The sequence below is a fragment of the Panthera tigris genome, chromosome C1 (genome assembly GCF_018350195.1).
Source record: "Panthera tigris isolate Pti1 chromosome C1, P.tigris_Pti1_mat1.1, whole genome shotgun sequence".
NCBI classification, from domain to species: domain Eukaryota; kingdom Metazoa; phylum Chordata; class Mammalia; order Carnivora; family Felidae; genus Panthera; species Panthera tigris.
The window spans coordinates 33623900-33639355 of NC_056667.1; the positions used below are offsets into that span (position 1 = coordinate 33623900).

Below are 15456 nucleotides of genomic sequence, written 5' to 3' on the forward strand. Positions count from 1 at the left end.
ATCATTGACAAGACCCATTTAGTAGAAAGGATATAAATAAAGCCTAGAACTTACAGAGCAGAATATAATGTAAATAAAAAGCGATAGCTTGCTTGTGGCTCACAGAACAGTGCCTGGTGCAAAATGACAGGCTTGAGAAACGTTTGTAAGTGAAGGAGGATGTCACTTATAAAATGTGTTGTTGCCCTGGGGTGATTTCAGCAGATGCGTGGAAATGAGAACAGCTGACTCTGTGTTTTAGGTTTTAAAAACAGAAAAAGAAAAGCAGGATGTGTTCCATCGCGAACGCATTGACGACCTCCTAGACAAACAGAGCCAGGAACTGCAGGACCTGGGTGAGTCCCGAGGTAGAGGCCATGTGGTAGCGTGGGGACAAAAGTCTGAGAGTATCCCCCCTCCCCCACCACCGTTGGGACCGAACAGAAGTCCCAGGTAATCTGACTTTGTCTGTAAACAGGCTGCGTTTATCCCCTGGACCTCAGTGTGGATTTTACTCCTGTGCATTTCCTTGTTCATTACACATGTATTACTGCATGCCAGTAGGAGTTACAGAAAAGTGCAGGTCTGGAGCCTGATAGACTGCCTTGAGTCCCAGACTCACCACATACTTTCTGGGTATTCTAAGGAGTCACCAAACCTCACCTAGCCTCAGTTTTCACTCGTCTTCTGTAAGAAGAGGTGCTGATAACTGTTTTGCATATTCAGGACATTCTTCTTGGCCCTGGTTCCCTAAAACACCCCTCAGCCCTTTCCTGGAAACCTTCTGCCTAGCCAACAAGGGGAGGGAGTTTGGCTGCCTGACCAGCTAATGGGGTGAGGGCAGGTGAGAAAGAGCTGGGCAGGTATTTGAGGCTCAGCTGGTACTGGTAGGTGGGTGGGAGGGCACCAAAGGCTCCTGGGTGGCCCTGAGGTGGGTGCTCCTGTCCAATGTGAAATAACCTTCCTTGCTTCTCTCCAGAGTGTTGCAACAACCAAAAGTTGCTTCTGGAATATGAGAAGTACCAGGAATTGCAGCTCAAATCCCAGAGGATGCAGGAGGAGTATGAGAAACAGCTTCGGGATAATGATGAGACCAAGAGCCAGGCCCTGGAGGAGCTGACGGAGTTTTATGAGGCCAAACTTCAGGAAAAAACTACCCTTCTGGAAGAGGTACTCACCGGAAGCTGAGCTGTACCTCCCTTTTGCTGTGCATTCTGCAGGCCTGGCCTGTGAACAGCCCAAAGAGCTGTGGGAAAGCTCACTTCAACTCCTTTCCCTCCCACTCCCTGCTTTTAGCATCCAGCCTTGTGTTAGGCCTTTCACTGTTTGTTTCCCCTAGACCAGCGGGCCCAGTGAGCTGGGAGGTGCTCCGTGTTAGGGACTGAAATTCTAAGTTCGTATCTGTTGTCCTAGCCTAACTGTACCTTCAAGCCTTAAGGACTGGAGAGACCTTTTCATTTTTATTTTTTAATATTTATTTACTTTGAGAGGGAGAGAGAGACAGACTGAGCATGAGGGGGTGGGGGGCGGGCGGGCAGAAAGAGAGGGAGACACAGAATCCAAAGCAGGCTCCATGCTCTGAGCTGTCAGCACAGAGCCTGATGCGGGGCTCGACCTCACAGACCCATGAGATCATGACCTGAGCCGAAGTCAGACGCCCAACTGCCTGTGCCACCCAGGCTCCCCTAGAGAGACCTTTTTAGAAGCCTGTAGGACCTGGAGAGGAACGAGGGCCCTAAACAATGGGGAAGGTGGTTGCCTGAAACCCTTTAGCAACTTCTTATGCCTTACAAGATGAAATCCCTCCTTCACTGATTTGACAAACACAGATGGTCTCTTCTTGGTTTAGAACTCAGCTTGAGTGCTGGGTGACCAAGAGAAAAACCGGGGCCTGGTTTTCAGTCATGTGAGAGAGGCGGCCACACAGATACTCAAGAGAGGGCTGCACAGGATAGCTGGGGGATGCAGACCTCCCTGAGAGGCCAGAGAAGGCTTGCCGGAGCTAATGAGACCCAGGAAGAATAAGAGTTAGAATTAACAGGAGATGGGGAAATGCAGGAGGGAAGGGCAGGCAGGCAAAGTCATGGAATGTTCAAGCAGTTTGGGTTGCCAAAATAGCTAGTTTCCCAAGATGAAGAGAAAACCGAGAAGAGCCAGATGGCCGCCTTTTCTGCATGAAATTGCAGCAGATGGCGTACTGTAGGTGAGGGGGCGGGAGAGTCCTGAAGGTGTGGAATGAATTTGGAAGGGAATGACCGAGAAGACGTCTGGCAGGTATGCAGCTGAGAGCCCAGCTGAGGTTGTAAACGTGAGTCCCAGCAGCATTAATCCACCAGGCCGTGCGCTTTTCCCCAGCAAGGCTCGGCAAGCAGGTGTGTGAGCGAGGGGGACGCAGAGCAGCCCTGATTCACAGCTGGGGTGTGACCGAGTTGTGCCGCCGAGAAATACAAGTGGTCTGCTGAACAGCCATCCGGTCCAGGCCAGAGAGGGGTAAAGAACCGAGAGCCTGGAAGATAGTGGAGGAATCAAGACAGGGCCAGGGGACGTGGTGAGCCTGAGAGCTGGGCCTGCATACCTGGGGGGGCCAACAGAGAAGTCACCTGTGCTGAGAGCAGGGCCTGGATTTTCAGGCTTCCGAGGTGGCACCATTCTGGGGATGGACCTGAGAGTGGGTAGCTCAGGTAGAGGCGAGGTAAAGGTCAAAGCAACCCTGGACATTATAGGACCCTCTGTAACCACCCCCAGTTACGGCAAGGAGGAGTGAGGTGGCACCCAGAAGTCCACCGTGAGCTGGGAAGTGAGCAGGCAGTGGGGGATAAGCAAGGTGAGAGGTGGAGGGTGGAGGTCTCCTGACAGCACGGGCCTCAGACAGAGCAGGCTGAGCTCCAACAGCCAGTGGGGATGTTTCCTGGCACAGCCACCCCCGCCTTGGCCCTGCCCACCTCCCCAGCCCCGTGTCCTGCTGCCCCGTCCGGCTTCTTCCCACCCAACGACGTGGGATGGCCACGTTTCCCACACAACCTCTGAGCCTCTGCTCTGGATGTCTCTTCACCTGGCAGCTCGTCCGCACCCTTACAGAGACTCAGGACAGGAGCCAACTCCTGGAGGAGTTCTTCGCTAACCCCTGTCCCCTCCCACAGGCCTGAGCAAGCCTTCCTCTGTGTCCTCAGGGCCCTCAGACCCCTTTCTCTTACGGCCTACATGGTAGCGTCCTGTGTTAATATCTCTTTCTCCAGGGGAACTTCTCAAGGGCAAGGACTATGGCTCACCCATCACTGATTTTCAAACCAGGGCCCCCCTGGCACATCCTAGATGCTCCAGAAATGTTTGTTGACCTCCAGGAAACTGATCTGAGCTTGGCCTTGGGGGCCGAGGTAGAGGGAATGAATCTGCCCTGAGGGGAGAGAGACTGGCCTTCCTCCCAGGACCCACGCAGTGATCACAACCATTTCTTCTTCTGAGTCAAAGATTTCAACTCAGAGCTTCCCTAGGGAGCTTCCACCTGGCATGCCTTCTCGCCAACCTGGCTGGCCTACTCTCCTTTTTAGCGACATCTACCAGAGCAAGAGCAGTGGCTGCCGGGCGACTCTGGGACACAGACAGAGCACACCTTGCCAGGCTTCCGTCCAGCAAGGGCCTGATGACGTGTGGTGGGGAAAGAGAGAAGCCTTTCTTGGGGACCCAGTTTGAAAACCATCTTGTCTCTCTTCACCCCTGAAACACTCACTCCAGGGATGGTACATGCAGTTTGGGAGAACGCCAGGGTCAGTGTGAGAGAAAAAGGATCTGTAACTTGCACCACTTGGGGGCAGTAAGTAAAGAGGAGTCACACCCGAGTCACTTCTCAGACTCCACCAGGCAGAGGTGGTTCTTCCAGCGTCCGGGCTCCAGGCTTGCATTCATTCATCGCCAGTGACGTGCCAGCTGCTGTGCAGGGTGTTCCCGGTGGTGAGCAGAGAGATGTGGCCCTGCCATCAAGGAGCTTCCAGGAGCCTGTCCAACAGGCAATTGCAATATAACACAACGTGATGGGGGACGTGCAGGTGATTGGATTAAGGAGCAGGAGGGCAGAGTTAAAGGTTCACTCTTTTGGGGCGCCTGGGTGGCTCTGTCGGTTGAGCGGCCAACTCTTGATTTTGGCTCAGGTCATGATCCCAGGGTCATGGGATCGAGCCCCACGTCAGGCTCTGTGCTGAGCATGGAGCCTGCTTGAGATTCTCCTTCTCCCTCTCTCTTGCTCTTCCCTCCTCCCCCACTCGTGCTTTTTCTCTCTCAAAAAGATTTTTTTAAGGCTTCATTCACTCTTTTATTCAGGTATTGAGTACCAACTGTGTGCCCGTGCCGGTTGTACTCTGGGAACTCAGTGGTGGGCACGATAGACCAGGTTTCTTTCCTCGAGGAATTTACGTCTTTTTTTTTCTTTTTTTTTTTTTTTAATTTTTTTTTAACGTTTATTTATTTTTGAGACAGAGAGAGACAGAGCATGAACAGGGGAGTGGCAGAGAGAGAGGGAGACACAGAGTCTGAAATAGGCTCCAGGCTCTGAGTGGTCAGCACAGAGCCCGACGTGGGGCTCGAACTCACGGACCGTGAGATCATGACCTGAGCCGAAGTCGGACGCTTAACCGACCTAGCCACCCAGGCGCCCCTCGAGGAATTTACATCTAATGGAAAAAGCAATCAAGTACTTCCGAAATATAAAATTACAACTGTCACAGGTTCAGTGGAGGAAAGATAGAGGAAGCGTGGGTGTCATTGTAAAGAAGACCAGAGATGGAACAGGTCTGGGGGTGTTGGGAGGGCGGTCACTGAAGGGGAGCCTGCAGCCACATCTGGTAGGAAGAGAAGGGAAGGCAGAGGACAGACAGGAGAGTGGAAGGTCAGGGGACCCAGGGCCTTGGTTCCCATTTCTGTTATAGCACTCTGTCTCCCACTCCCCATGATAGGCCCCACATGCTCATCTCACCCCGCGCCCTCTCAGCACAAAAGGGTCAAGTGCCTTTTCTCCCCCTTCCCTGAACTAGGCACAGGAAGACGTCAGGCAGCAGCTGCGGGAGTTCGAAGAGACCAAGAAACAGATCGAAGAAGATGAAGACCGAGAAATCCAAGATATCAAAACCAAGTACGAGAAAAAGCTTCGGGATGAAAAGGAATCAAACCTGCGACTCAAAGGAGAAACCGGCATCATGAGGAAGAAGGTATCGCACGTGTGGTTCCCCGACAGGCCTGGGCGCAGGCGAGGGCTGTATCACCAATCTCTCTGCACCGCCAGGCAGATGCACCCTTAACATTTCTCCGTGGCACTGTCCCTTCTCTGTCCTTTTCACCGGAATAGTGACATTTGCCCCAACACTGGATGGACACCCCAGACTTTCATTTATGGGCTAGTAGGATTTAGTCAGTTTTCAGAGTTAAACCTCGGGTAGAAACGGAGATGAAGGTCAAGTCCCTGCCGGAGGTGTCATCAGGGTCTCAGTGCAGGGAGCTATGGGCAGGAGAAGGACTGGGGTGTGGGATGCTTGGTTTATAAGGCAAGACACATGTTTATTGTCACTGGTGGTTGGGGTGAAGTGGGATTCAATTCACAGATCCTTGTGGAATTGCCACAGTTTCCCCAAAATGTTCAGCCTTAGAGAAGCCAAGTTCAAAGCAAACTCACATTCCTTCCTATTAGAAATCACCCTACTTAATCCAGGGAACCAGGGACAATGTCTTCTTCCCTTCTTAGACATGGCCAAGGTGGCTCATCAGTTACAGTATCTGTGACCTTAATGGGGCATGGATCCCAACCTTTCAAGGTTGGCAAGGTCCTGGAAAACTCTGGGTCCGCTCAGGAACCCCGACAGCCCATCCTCACGGAAGGGATGGGACTGGATCTCATCAGACAGAATGCTACATCACTCGTGCTGCCAGGGAAATCCCCAAACTGTCCCAAATCTCCAAAACTTCACTCCTAAAATCCCAGAAATGTTGGGTACTAGACATGTTTTCAGGTCACAGGTCGGTGATGTGTTGGGGACCTCTTTAAGTTCACCGGCATTTGGGAGACAGGGAGGGAAGCACAAAGACTTCGGTGGTCTCTGTTGCTGCCATTTGTGTCTGCAGTTCAGCAGCCTGCAGAAGGAGGTTGAAGAGCGAACCAATGACATTGAGAGCCTGAAGAGGGAGCAGGTGAAGCTGCAAGGGGTCATTAAGTCCCTGGAGAAGGACATCCTGGGCCTCAAGCGGGAAATCCAGGAAAGAGATGAGACGATTCAAGATAAGGTGAAGGCTCACCTCTGCCCTCCTTCAACCACCACCCAGATGGATGGACCCAGGGGAGGAGAACCAAGCTCCGGAGAGAGGGGGGTCCCTGAATGCTTGAAACACATTCATTTAACCTGATGGGGATGAGTGGTCTGTGAAGGGCCTACTGGGTGCTGGGTGCTGGGCCGATTGCTGTAAACACACCACACTCAGTTCTCCCGGCCACCCCAGGGGCCATGAGGGACCCCCTGTAGAGCTCAGGAAACTGAGCTCCAGGTGGTTTGGTATCTTGCCCAAGGTAATCCAGTCGATAGGCGACAGACTTGGGATAAGAATCTAAGTCGGCTGACTGCGGGGCCCCTGCTCGCCACGGCTCCAGGTGTCCTCGGGTGACCGTCCCCACAGACGTTGCACACTCCCTGCGGTTGACCTACAACTGCCAGGCTCCCCAGAAAGCTGGGATCACTTTTCAGAATGCCTTTCTCACAAAACACTTAGAAGACAGACATCACATTTTGTGAGGCTTACCCAAATTTCGTAGCCCTCTGCTAAGCAAATCCAGGATGTGTGCCCTTCTGCCTCTCTCCTTGCCATTCCTGCCTCAGGTAGGCAGAATTCTCCAGTGGTTGAGACGGTGGGCTTTAGCCCTGGCTAATTGGGTTCCAGCACAGGCTTTGCCATTTATCTGCCACAGGATCTTGGGCAATTTCTCTAAGCCTTGTTTTCTCACCTGTGAAGTGGGCCCCCTCGGGATCTGATAAGGGGAAACACATGAAATTTCTGCATGTGAGTGTTTGTGTATGTACCTGGGTGTTTGTGTAGAGAGGGTCCAAAGCTCTCTTCAGATTCTCAAAGGGGGGTGTTGATAAGGAGGTTAAGGCCTCCTGACCTAAAATTGCAACAGTCTCCTAACCAGTCTAACGGACTTCCTTCCCACTTCCTACCCCCGCTCCCTGCCACCATACCCTGTAATTGTGTCACTCTTCCCCTTAGAACTCTGCCATAGCTCCCCATTGCCTGTGGCAGGGACAGCAAAGTTTTTTCCATAAAGGCATAGGTAGTAAATATTTCGTCTTTGCACACAGCATGGCTTCTGTCGCACTACTCAGCTCTACCACTGTGTTGTAAAATCAGCCATACACAATGCATGAATGAGTTTATGAAAACAGGTCAAATTTGATCCAAAGGCCATACATAGCTTGCCAACTCTAGGCTCCTGGATACATTCCGAATCCCCTTTAAGCCAACAGACAAGACCCTGGCCACTTAGTGGTACAAAACAACAACTTTGGGGTGCCTGGGTGGCTCAGTCGGTTAAGCATCTGCTCTTGATCTCAGCTTAGGTCTTGATCTCAGGGTTGCAAGTTCGAGCCCCACGTCAGGCTCCGTGCTGGATGTGGAGCCTACTTAGGAAAAACAAAAAAACAGTAACAACTGTTTTATTCTCTCGGGTTCTGTGGGCCTGGCATTTGGACAGCCTACAACAAGATGGCCTATCTTTGTCCCTGATGGCAGGGGCCTTGCTGGGCTTCAGTCAGGGATGACACAAATAGCTGGGCGTAGAAGATCATCATCCAAGATGGCTTCTTCATTCATACTTCCCAGGGTGGCTGGGAGGCTGGGCTCCACGGGTACTGTCAACCAGAGTGCCATTGTGCTCCTCTGCCGGGGATTCTCAGTGTAGGGGAACTTTCTCCGTAGCAGATGGCCTCCCTCACAGCACAAGTTCTAAGAAAACCAGGTAGAAGCTGCTTAGCCTTTTCTCAGCTAGACCGGAAGCCACACAGCATCACTTGAGCAGCATTCTTTGGGTTACAAGCAAACCGTAAGTCCAGCCAGATGCAAGAGAAAGGAATTAGATCTTCCCTCCTGATGGAGAAGCATATGGTCACGTTGCAGAGAGCCTGTGGGATGGGAGATGCTGCTGAGGCCAGCTTTAGAAAATGCAGCCGCCTACAAGCTATATTTGAGTGAATGAATGCTGAGCCCCGGCACAGAAGCCAAGGAGTCAGTGCTACGGCACTAGTGGGGGAGCCAGCCTCTGTGCCCCCAGCCGGGAGAGCAGCCTGTGGCCTCCTCGGTCAGGTCACAGGATTTATGTCCTTTCCCTAAAGGGTTTCCATATACCGGAGCCTCCTGCCATCTCTTACTTCTCTCTCATCTCGCCCACAGGAGAAGCGCATCTATGATCTGAAAAAGAAAAACCAAGAACTGGAGAAATTCAAGTTTGTACTCGACTACAAAATAAAGGAGCTGAAGAAGCAAATAGAACCACGAGAGGATGAGATCAAGGTGATGAAGGAACAGATTCAGGAGGTGAGAACCATCTGAACCACTCTGGCCTCCTGGACTAGTGTCGCCTCCCCAACGGTTCCTGGCTGGGGTAGCAAGGGGGTGGGGTGGGGGGGGATAAGAAAAACCCCTCCTCCCAATCCCTGCCTGTCCCAGGGTATGCGGGCCTTCACTCTGTAGAGGATGTCACAGGAGAGGCCCAGCGGGGACTCAGTTGTGCAGGAGTGAATGCTTTAAGATTTGGCATGTGGCCGGACCTTAGGTTGTGCTCGGGCCCTCCGAGGGAAACCGCGGCTCTTGGGCCTTCAGCCACCAGGGGGCGGTGTGTACTCAGCCACCAGCCCGTCGCATCTGAAAGCACCCTCCTCCAAATGAACCTTTTTTTCTCAGTCTGGAAACGTTGGTGGGGGCGTATGCAAAGCTGCAGTGTTTGGACTCCATCTGAGGAGGAATAGGAAGTCATGCAAAGTCTCTTGAGCAGGAGAGTGGCAGCCTTAAGTATGTGTTCTGGGAAGCAGACAGGAGGAAGGTAGAGAGGAGAGATTAAAAGCAAGATCAACTGGACAAGGACTCCTGAGATTCCATCGAGGTACAAGTGGCCCCCGTTGGTCCCTCCACCCCATTCACAGTGCATCTCCTTAAGCCGATTGCAGCTGTGACGTCCAGGGTTGATTGAAAACCAAATTCCTGCCTTCCCCTCCCTTCTGTTCCCTGTTTCCCAGTAAGTTACCACAATCCACCCACGTGCTTAAGGTACAAGTGTAGAGTCTTCTTGATTCTTCCCGCCCCGCCCCCCCACAATGGCTGTATCCAATGATCGCCAGTGCCTATCTGATGGTCTTCCCAGAGACCTCCCAAATCTAGCCCTCTTTCCTCTCTGCTGCCTCACCTGGGTGCAAGCCTCTGTCATCCCTCATCTGGACTTGAGTCTAGCCTCCGGTCTGATCTCTCCACACAGAGGCCACAGCGAACCCCTAGTGGTGTCCCATCTCACCTAGAATAAAATCCACACCCCCTACCAGGGCCCTGCATGATTCAGCCGCTACCCCTCTCCAATCTTGTCTCCAGGCTCCCTCCCCCAGCGCCAGCCCAAAGGCTTTCTGACAGTTCTGAGGCTACGCCAAGCTTTTCCCATCTTGGACCTTTACAGTGCTGCTCCCTCTGCCCAGAAGTGCTCAGATTATGACTGGCGGCTTCTCCATATCTTCCATGTGGAGGCTCCTTTGTCACCTCTTCAGGGAAGCCTTCCCAGGCTACCCTATCCAAAATGGCCTCCCACTCCCCATCCACGTTTGCTCATTGTGCTGAGCAAGGATACAAGTAAAGTGTGTCAGAGAGCATCGATGGCCCGAGTAGAATTGGATACCCAGGAGCTCTGGTGTAGAAAAGCAAAGCCTTTTCTCTAGGAGGCCCAGGAAAGAAGCCAGGTGGTAGGATCAGTCCAGGGCTAGAGTGTCCAGAGATGGTTTGTCATTGTGCCAGTGACTTTCTCCTGGCCTCTGGAGAAAAGCAGGATGTTCCCAGCCAACCACAGAGCTGCCTCATCTGGGCCTCCTGCCATTCTTGAGTGACCTCAGGGCCCAAAAATGGCAGCCCAGAAAAGAGCAGAGGCCCCACTTGCCTGGAAAGTCAGTGTCCTGCCAGCCCCTGGAAATCACCATCCCATGGTCCCCCTCCTCATTTATCAAGTGGATTTACAGTTGGGTCAGTTACTATCCACCCCAACACACCTGAAGGATTATTCACTTTCCCGTCAGTAACTGGGCCGACCACGGCATTGACCCTCAGCAGGGAATACGCCTGCACCTTGAGAGTGATTCAAACAGGGCCCCTCCTACACCACGCCAGTTACCACCAGGGCTGAAGTCCGGACCTGATTCCTCCCCTGGAGGCCTCTGACCTTGGACCTTCAGGAGGTCAGAGGCCCATTTGGCCCACCCGCTGTGGATCTCGTGTGAAGTTCTTTTTCCTCCACGAAGGAAGCTGTAAACCCTCCTCCGTGGATGAAAATCTAATACTTCCTTGATTCGGTACCTCCCTGCACATATACTTTTCCAGCTTCTCTTCAGTACGATGGGACTATCTGCTTCCTAGGGAGTGTTCAGAACCTCATCGTTTTACTTCACCCCCTTGTTTTTTCATTCAGTGCGAGGTTTTCTCATTTTAACATCTTGGGGCGGATAGTTCTTTGTCACAGGGAGTCCCTGCACTAGAAGATATTTAGCAACATCCCTGGTCTCTGCCCACTAGATGCCTGTAGCAACCCTCCCTTCCCCCCCCCCCCCCCCCCCCCCCCCCGTTGTAACAACCAGAAATGTCTCCAGATGTTGCCAAATATCCTCTGGGGGTAGAATACCTGTTTCCTGCCCCCACCCCCACCGAGAGTCACTGAGTGTGAGGAGAACACATGGAAAAGTAGATGGGGCTTTTCCACCAGGAAAAGGATACTTGTTCCCACATACTGGCTAGTTTCCTAGCTGCCCCGCCAGCTATTCAAACTCAGCGTATTTCACAATTTTTCTGTGAAATACGTTATTTTTGTTCTCAGTGGCTTTTGAGGCTTTGCCCGTATTACTTCCTTTCTAACCTAATCTGTCATTGCTGGCTTCGAGACCATGGAAAAAGAGGCACAGCCAGCTGTAGGCACTCAGACATGACCTTGGAGAAGCACCTTGCTCTCTTTCTGCCACCATTCCCTTGGTCTGGGCCCCATCTCACCCCTGACTGGTGTGTCCGGCTCCAGTCGTGCTGTCTCCGGTAGGACCTCCGCATCAGGCCTTCTAAGGACAAACCATGCCACCCCTTGGGTAAAACCTGCCAGGGCTCTGAGATTTCAGGATAATGGCCAAACTTCTGGGCGGCATGAAGGCACAACTTCTCCCCATGTGAGCCTCTGCCCCTGGGTCCTGCATGATCCAGCTCAGCTGACCTCTCCAGCCCCTCTCTCCCTCCCTCTCATGCAGCCCCCTGGACCACCTGTAGCCGGCAGAGAGGCACCCGGCTGCCCATGGCCCTGGGCCTCTCTGTGCGTGGCCTGCTCTCTCCGCCTGGAACTCCCCTTCTCCACTTTGTCCTCTAGTACCGATTTGTCTTGTGGAACTTGACTGAACATCCCTTTTCCGGGCACTGCCTCCCCGCGTCCTCTGCACACAGAGGGTACTTTCTACCTGGATATTCCCTCTTATTCCTCTAGACCTCACGGCTTCTTGCAGACGGACGCTCTGTCTTCATCAGTTCTGTATCCCCGTGCCGGTAGTGGCCGCCAGCCCTCTCCAGTGGACACATTCATTCTTTAGCCACGCACGTCCCCACACTCCCTGTATCCCGCACAAGGTGGTTTGATGTAGCACCAGCGTGGCACGTTTACCTTTTCATTCCTCTTCCAGAAGGCAGGCTATTTCAAGCACCCCTCTCCTCCCTCACCGTGGCTCCCCTTCGCCTTCTACACTGGCCGCGCATTCACTCGTTCAGATGAATACTGAGTGCTGACTTCATGCCAGGCGCTGAGCCAAAGGGCTATTCTGTCTATCCAGATTCTTCCAATAAGTTTGATAACATTCTCCTGCAAGCTGCGCCTTCGTGTCCAGAACGTGAATGTGGTGCATCGGGGCTTTCCGATACCCCCAAAGATGGTCGGGAACCTTGAAATCTGACCGAAGGGCCTGGGATAGGTTAGAGGAGCTACTCCATCCAGCCACTAAAGAACCCAGTGACCTGTCCCATCCCCCCAAAATAGCGCCCCTCTCTATTAACAGGAATACTAGTGTCCACCAGATATGGTGTGTCAAGCAAACCTCACCCCCTTGGCTTTTGGCAGAAATCGGATCAACTGAGAATTCACCTCCACCTGCTCTCGTCCTAATCAGAAGCTCCAGTTGTCATTCATGCGTCTTTGGTTAATACAAATGCAACAACCAATAAAAATCTTTCAGAAGTTCATTGGTGGCTTCTTCCTTCTCTTTTGAAGATGAGATAGTCTCCTCAGCTGTACTTTTACAACCTTTTCAACAGAGTGATGAGACGGAGGTTCCTTAGGCTGGGGACGCCTACCTGCTGGTCCCTTAAAACGTTGTGCTTTGGGATCGACTCTGATGGCTTGCGGCCCCAAAGCGTTGAGATTCACTCACAGAGTTTCATAAAGTAGGCAAGGAAGGTGCTTCTGTGCAGAACCCTGCCTCAGTTTCCAGGTCCCAGTACGTGAGAATCAAGAAAAGAAGGTCATCAGCGTGGCCGAAGGAACGGAAACTCGGAGGGGGCAGTTCTGAGGCTGGCTATAGAAACACATGATCTGGGTTAATACACCCACCAAGGGATGGGGGCCTACCGGGGTGGCCAGGAGTTGGGAAAATGGTTTCATTCCAGACGACATAGGTGGGAGCTAGAAATGTCCTGGTAGCTGGGGACACATTCCCACCGATAGGCTTCAGTTCCCAAATATTGTTTGTATTCCCTTACTTTCTTATTCTTGACTTTATCCCCTTGTTCTCCATAGATGGAAGCAGAATTGGAGCGTTTCCACAAGCAGAACACGCAGCTGGAGCTGAACATCATGGAACTGTGGCAGAAACTAAGAGCCACTGATCAGGAGATGCACAGAGAGAGACAGAAGGTGTGAGGATTTTCAGAGTCTGGCGGATCTTGGATTTAGGATCTGGCACCTGTCTGCAAGGGGCAGCTGGCTTCTGAGAGACGGCGCCAGCCCATTGCTAAGATACGTTCCCATTTTAACTCTCCCCTCACTTGCTCACAGCCCTGCCTGGTTTCAGGCCCATGCAAATCTACATGACTGAGACTAAGATGACTTTGGGTGAAGTGCTCAAAGGGAGCGGGGCCGGTTTCATAAGGACGCTTGCAGCATTGGCTTGTTTGGCCCGGGGAAGGAATATGCTCAGAGAGGTCATTGTAGTCAGTGGCAAAAGGTTTTGACTACCAAAAGAAAGAAAGAAACAAACAAAAAACACGCTGAGGCAAGGAGGGCCTCGGAAATTGTCTAGTCCAGTCTCTTTAGGTAATAAATAAGGTAGATAAGGCCAGAGAGATGAGGAGGTTAAGAAAAGTCGCCCGGTGCCCATAGCTAAGTGGTATACTGAGAGTCAGCCCTGGGAAGGAACTAGGTCTTCTGGTCCCGGGCTGGGACATGGCTGCGCCGCCACTCCCTAGCACAGGGCACCCCATCGTGTTTGTGGAATCAGATGGATTTTTCTCCGTTCCCCACATGAAGCACCGACTCTGGGCTAGGTAACAGTAGAAGCCACAGAGCAACCAATGTGACATAGGTCCTGCCCTTTACAACCCGAACAGGTTGCTAGGGGATCTGCGGTGTGTGCATATTAATTGTAATGCAAGATGAAGGGTTATGATAGCTGAACAAAGGGCCGTGGGAGCGTAGAGGGAGGAGAGACCCTCCAGGTCAGGGGTAGAGGAGGATGGGTATCAGCGAGAGGAGGGTGGGAGAACGAGCCTCTGGCCCAAGTTTGCAGCTGGACCGATCTGCCCAATCTGGTCATGTTTCCACTACTCGCTCACCGCAGCCCTCCTGACTGTCTGGAAGAATAAACCCTGGGTGAGCTAAGAAGGGGGACATGGGAGCTCTGGCCCAAGGACCACTAGAGAGAAGCAATACGATCCGTCTTGGCTCAGGAAGGAATAGGGTGACCACTCACGCTGCCTTTCATCTTTTAAGGTGTGGTCCTGAAAGGGACCCAGAGGCAATCCAGGAGTTGCCGTGCGGCCTTTTAAACATGAGGCTGTCCAGGCAGCTGCCCCCGAGTTTTAGTACGTCTGCCTCTCGGCTACACACCCCCCTAGGTGTCTGTGTCCACTGCGGGCCCTGGCGGTCAACTGTTGAGTCCCAGATGAGGTGTCCTTTGTCTTCCTGCTGCCATGTGCCTCTGCCTGCGCCCTTGCCCGCTCCCTGCAGAGCCCCTGTGGTGCCAGACTAAGTCCTTCTGATTGCAGGAGCGGGACCTGGAGGCGCTGGTCAGACGGTTTAAGACAGACCTTCACAACTGCGTAGCGTACATCCAGGAACCCCGGCTCCTGAAGGAGAAGGTCCGAGCTCTCTTTGAGAAGTACGTGCAGCGGGCAGACATGGTGAGCTCTGCCTCCCTTTCCCCAACTCCCCTTCTCTCCCGGGTCCCCGCTCCCTCCTTAAGAAGCCCTGCTGGCCCATCAGGTGGAGATCGCAGGGCTGAACACGGACCTGCAGCAGGAGTACGCCCGTCAGCGGGAGCACCTGGAGAGAAACCTGGCCACTCTCAGGAAAAAGGTGGTCAAGGAGAACGAGCTGCGCCGCACCGATTATGTCCGCATCATGCAGGTACCTGCGCGTCCCCCAGATGTAGCTTTCTCTACACCTTTCTCTTTGAGCCCTCTCCTCTGGCCTCCCGGAGCCTGACCTGGCTGTGACCATGGCCAAGAGCCTCTCCATGTTTTTTCTAGGTGTTTCCATGCCCACCCCTGCCCCGCCAATACCCGTTCATTTCTATCACCCTTCCCCCCGACCACTTCACCAGGCACCCGTTCCTTTTTTCCGCCCCTCTTTATCCAAAGTGTTCTTGTGTCCTGCACACCCCCCTTGCCCCGCTCCGGCCCTCCATCCAGCTCTCCAGAGTCACTCTCTCCTCTTTTCTGTAGTTTCCAACTCTTATTTCACCTGATTTTCCTTTGCTGCTTTTTATTCTGCTGCTTGTATTTCGAGACACACCCATCTCCACACCTCTTCTACCTTTTCTGGGCCTCAGGTCCCTTCCCTTATCTCTTGGGTCCGAAGCCAACCACACCCACCCCTCGTGTTGGCCTCACTGTGTCTACACCCACCTCCCCGGGGATCCTTCGTCAGGCTCTCCGGAGAGCCTGACCCCATTACTGCCGCCTCCACTGATCAGCACTGCCGATCAGGATTCTTCTGCCAGATTTCTGTTTGAGTATCAGTATCGT

General features: G+C 52.9%; 1 protein-coding gene across 8 annotated transcripts in view; it reads left to right on the plus strand.

Annotated features, from left to right (window-relative positions):
- CFAP57 (cilia and flagella associated protein 57) overlaps positions 1-15456 on the plus strand; it is a 78828-nt gene that overhangs the window by 37558 nt on the left and 25814 nt on the right. For 4 of the 8 annotated variants that reach the window (XM_042996843.1, XM_042996844.1, XM_042996842.1 and 1 more), the window contains exons 14-21: positions 242-335; positions 959-1149; positions 5004-5177; positions 6085-6243; positions 8398-8541; positions 13010-13126; positions 14476-14610; positions 14693-14836. In XM_042996843.1, the coding sequence (XP_042852777.1) occupies positions 242-335; positions 959-1149; positions 5004-5177; positions 6085-6243; positions 8398-8541; positions 13010-13126; positions 14476-14610; positions 14693-14836 (1158 nt within the window). Of the gene's footprint in view, positions 1-241; positions 336-958; positions 1150-5003; positions 5178-6084; positions 6244-8397; positions 8542-8907; positions 9107-12272; positions 12421-13009; positions 13127-14475; positions 14611-14692; positions 14837-15456 lie in introns of those variants that run through there. The other 4 variants (XM_042996846.1, XR_006221330.1, XR_006221329.1 and 1 more) reach the window with 4 other exon arrangements.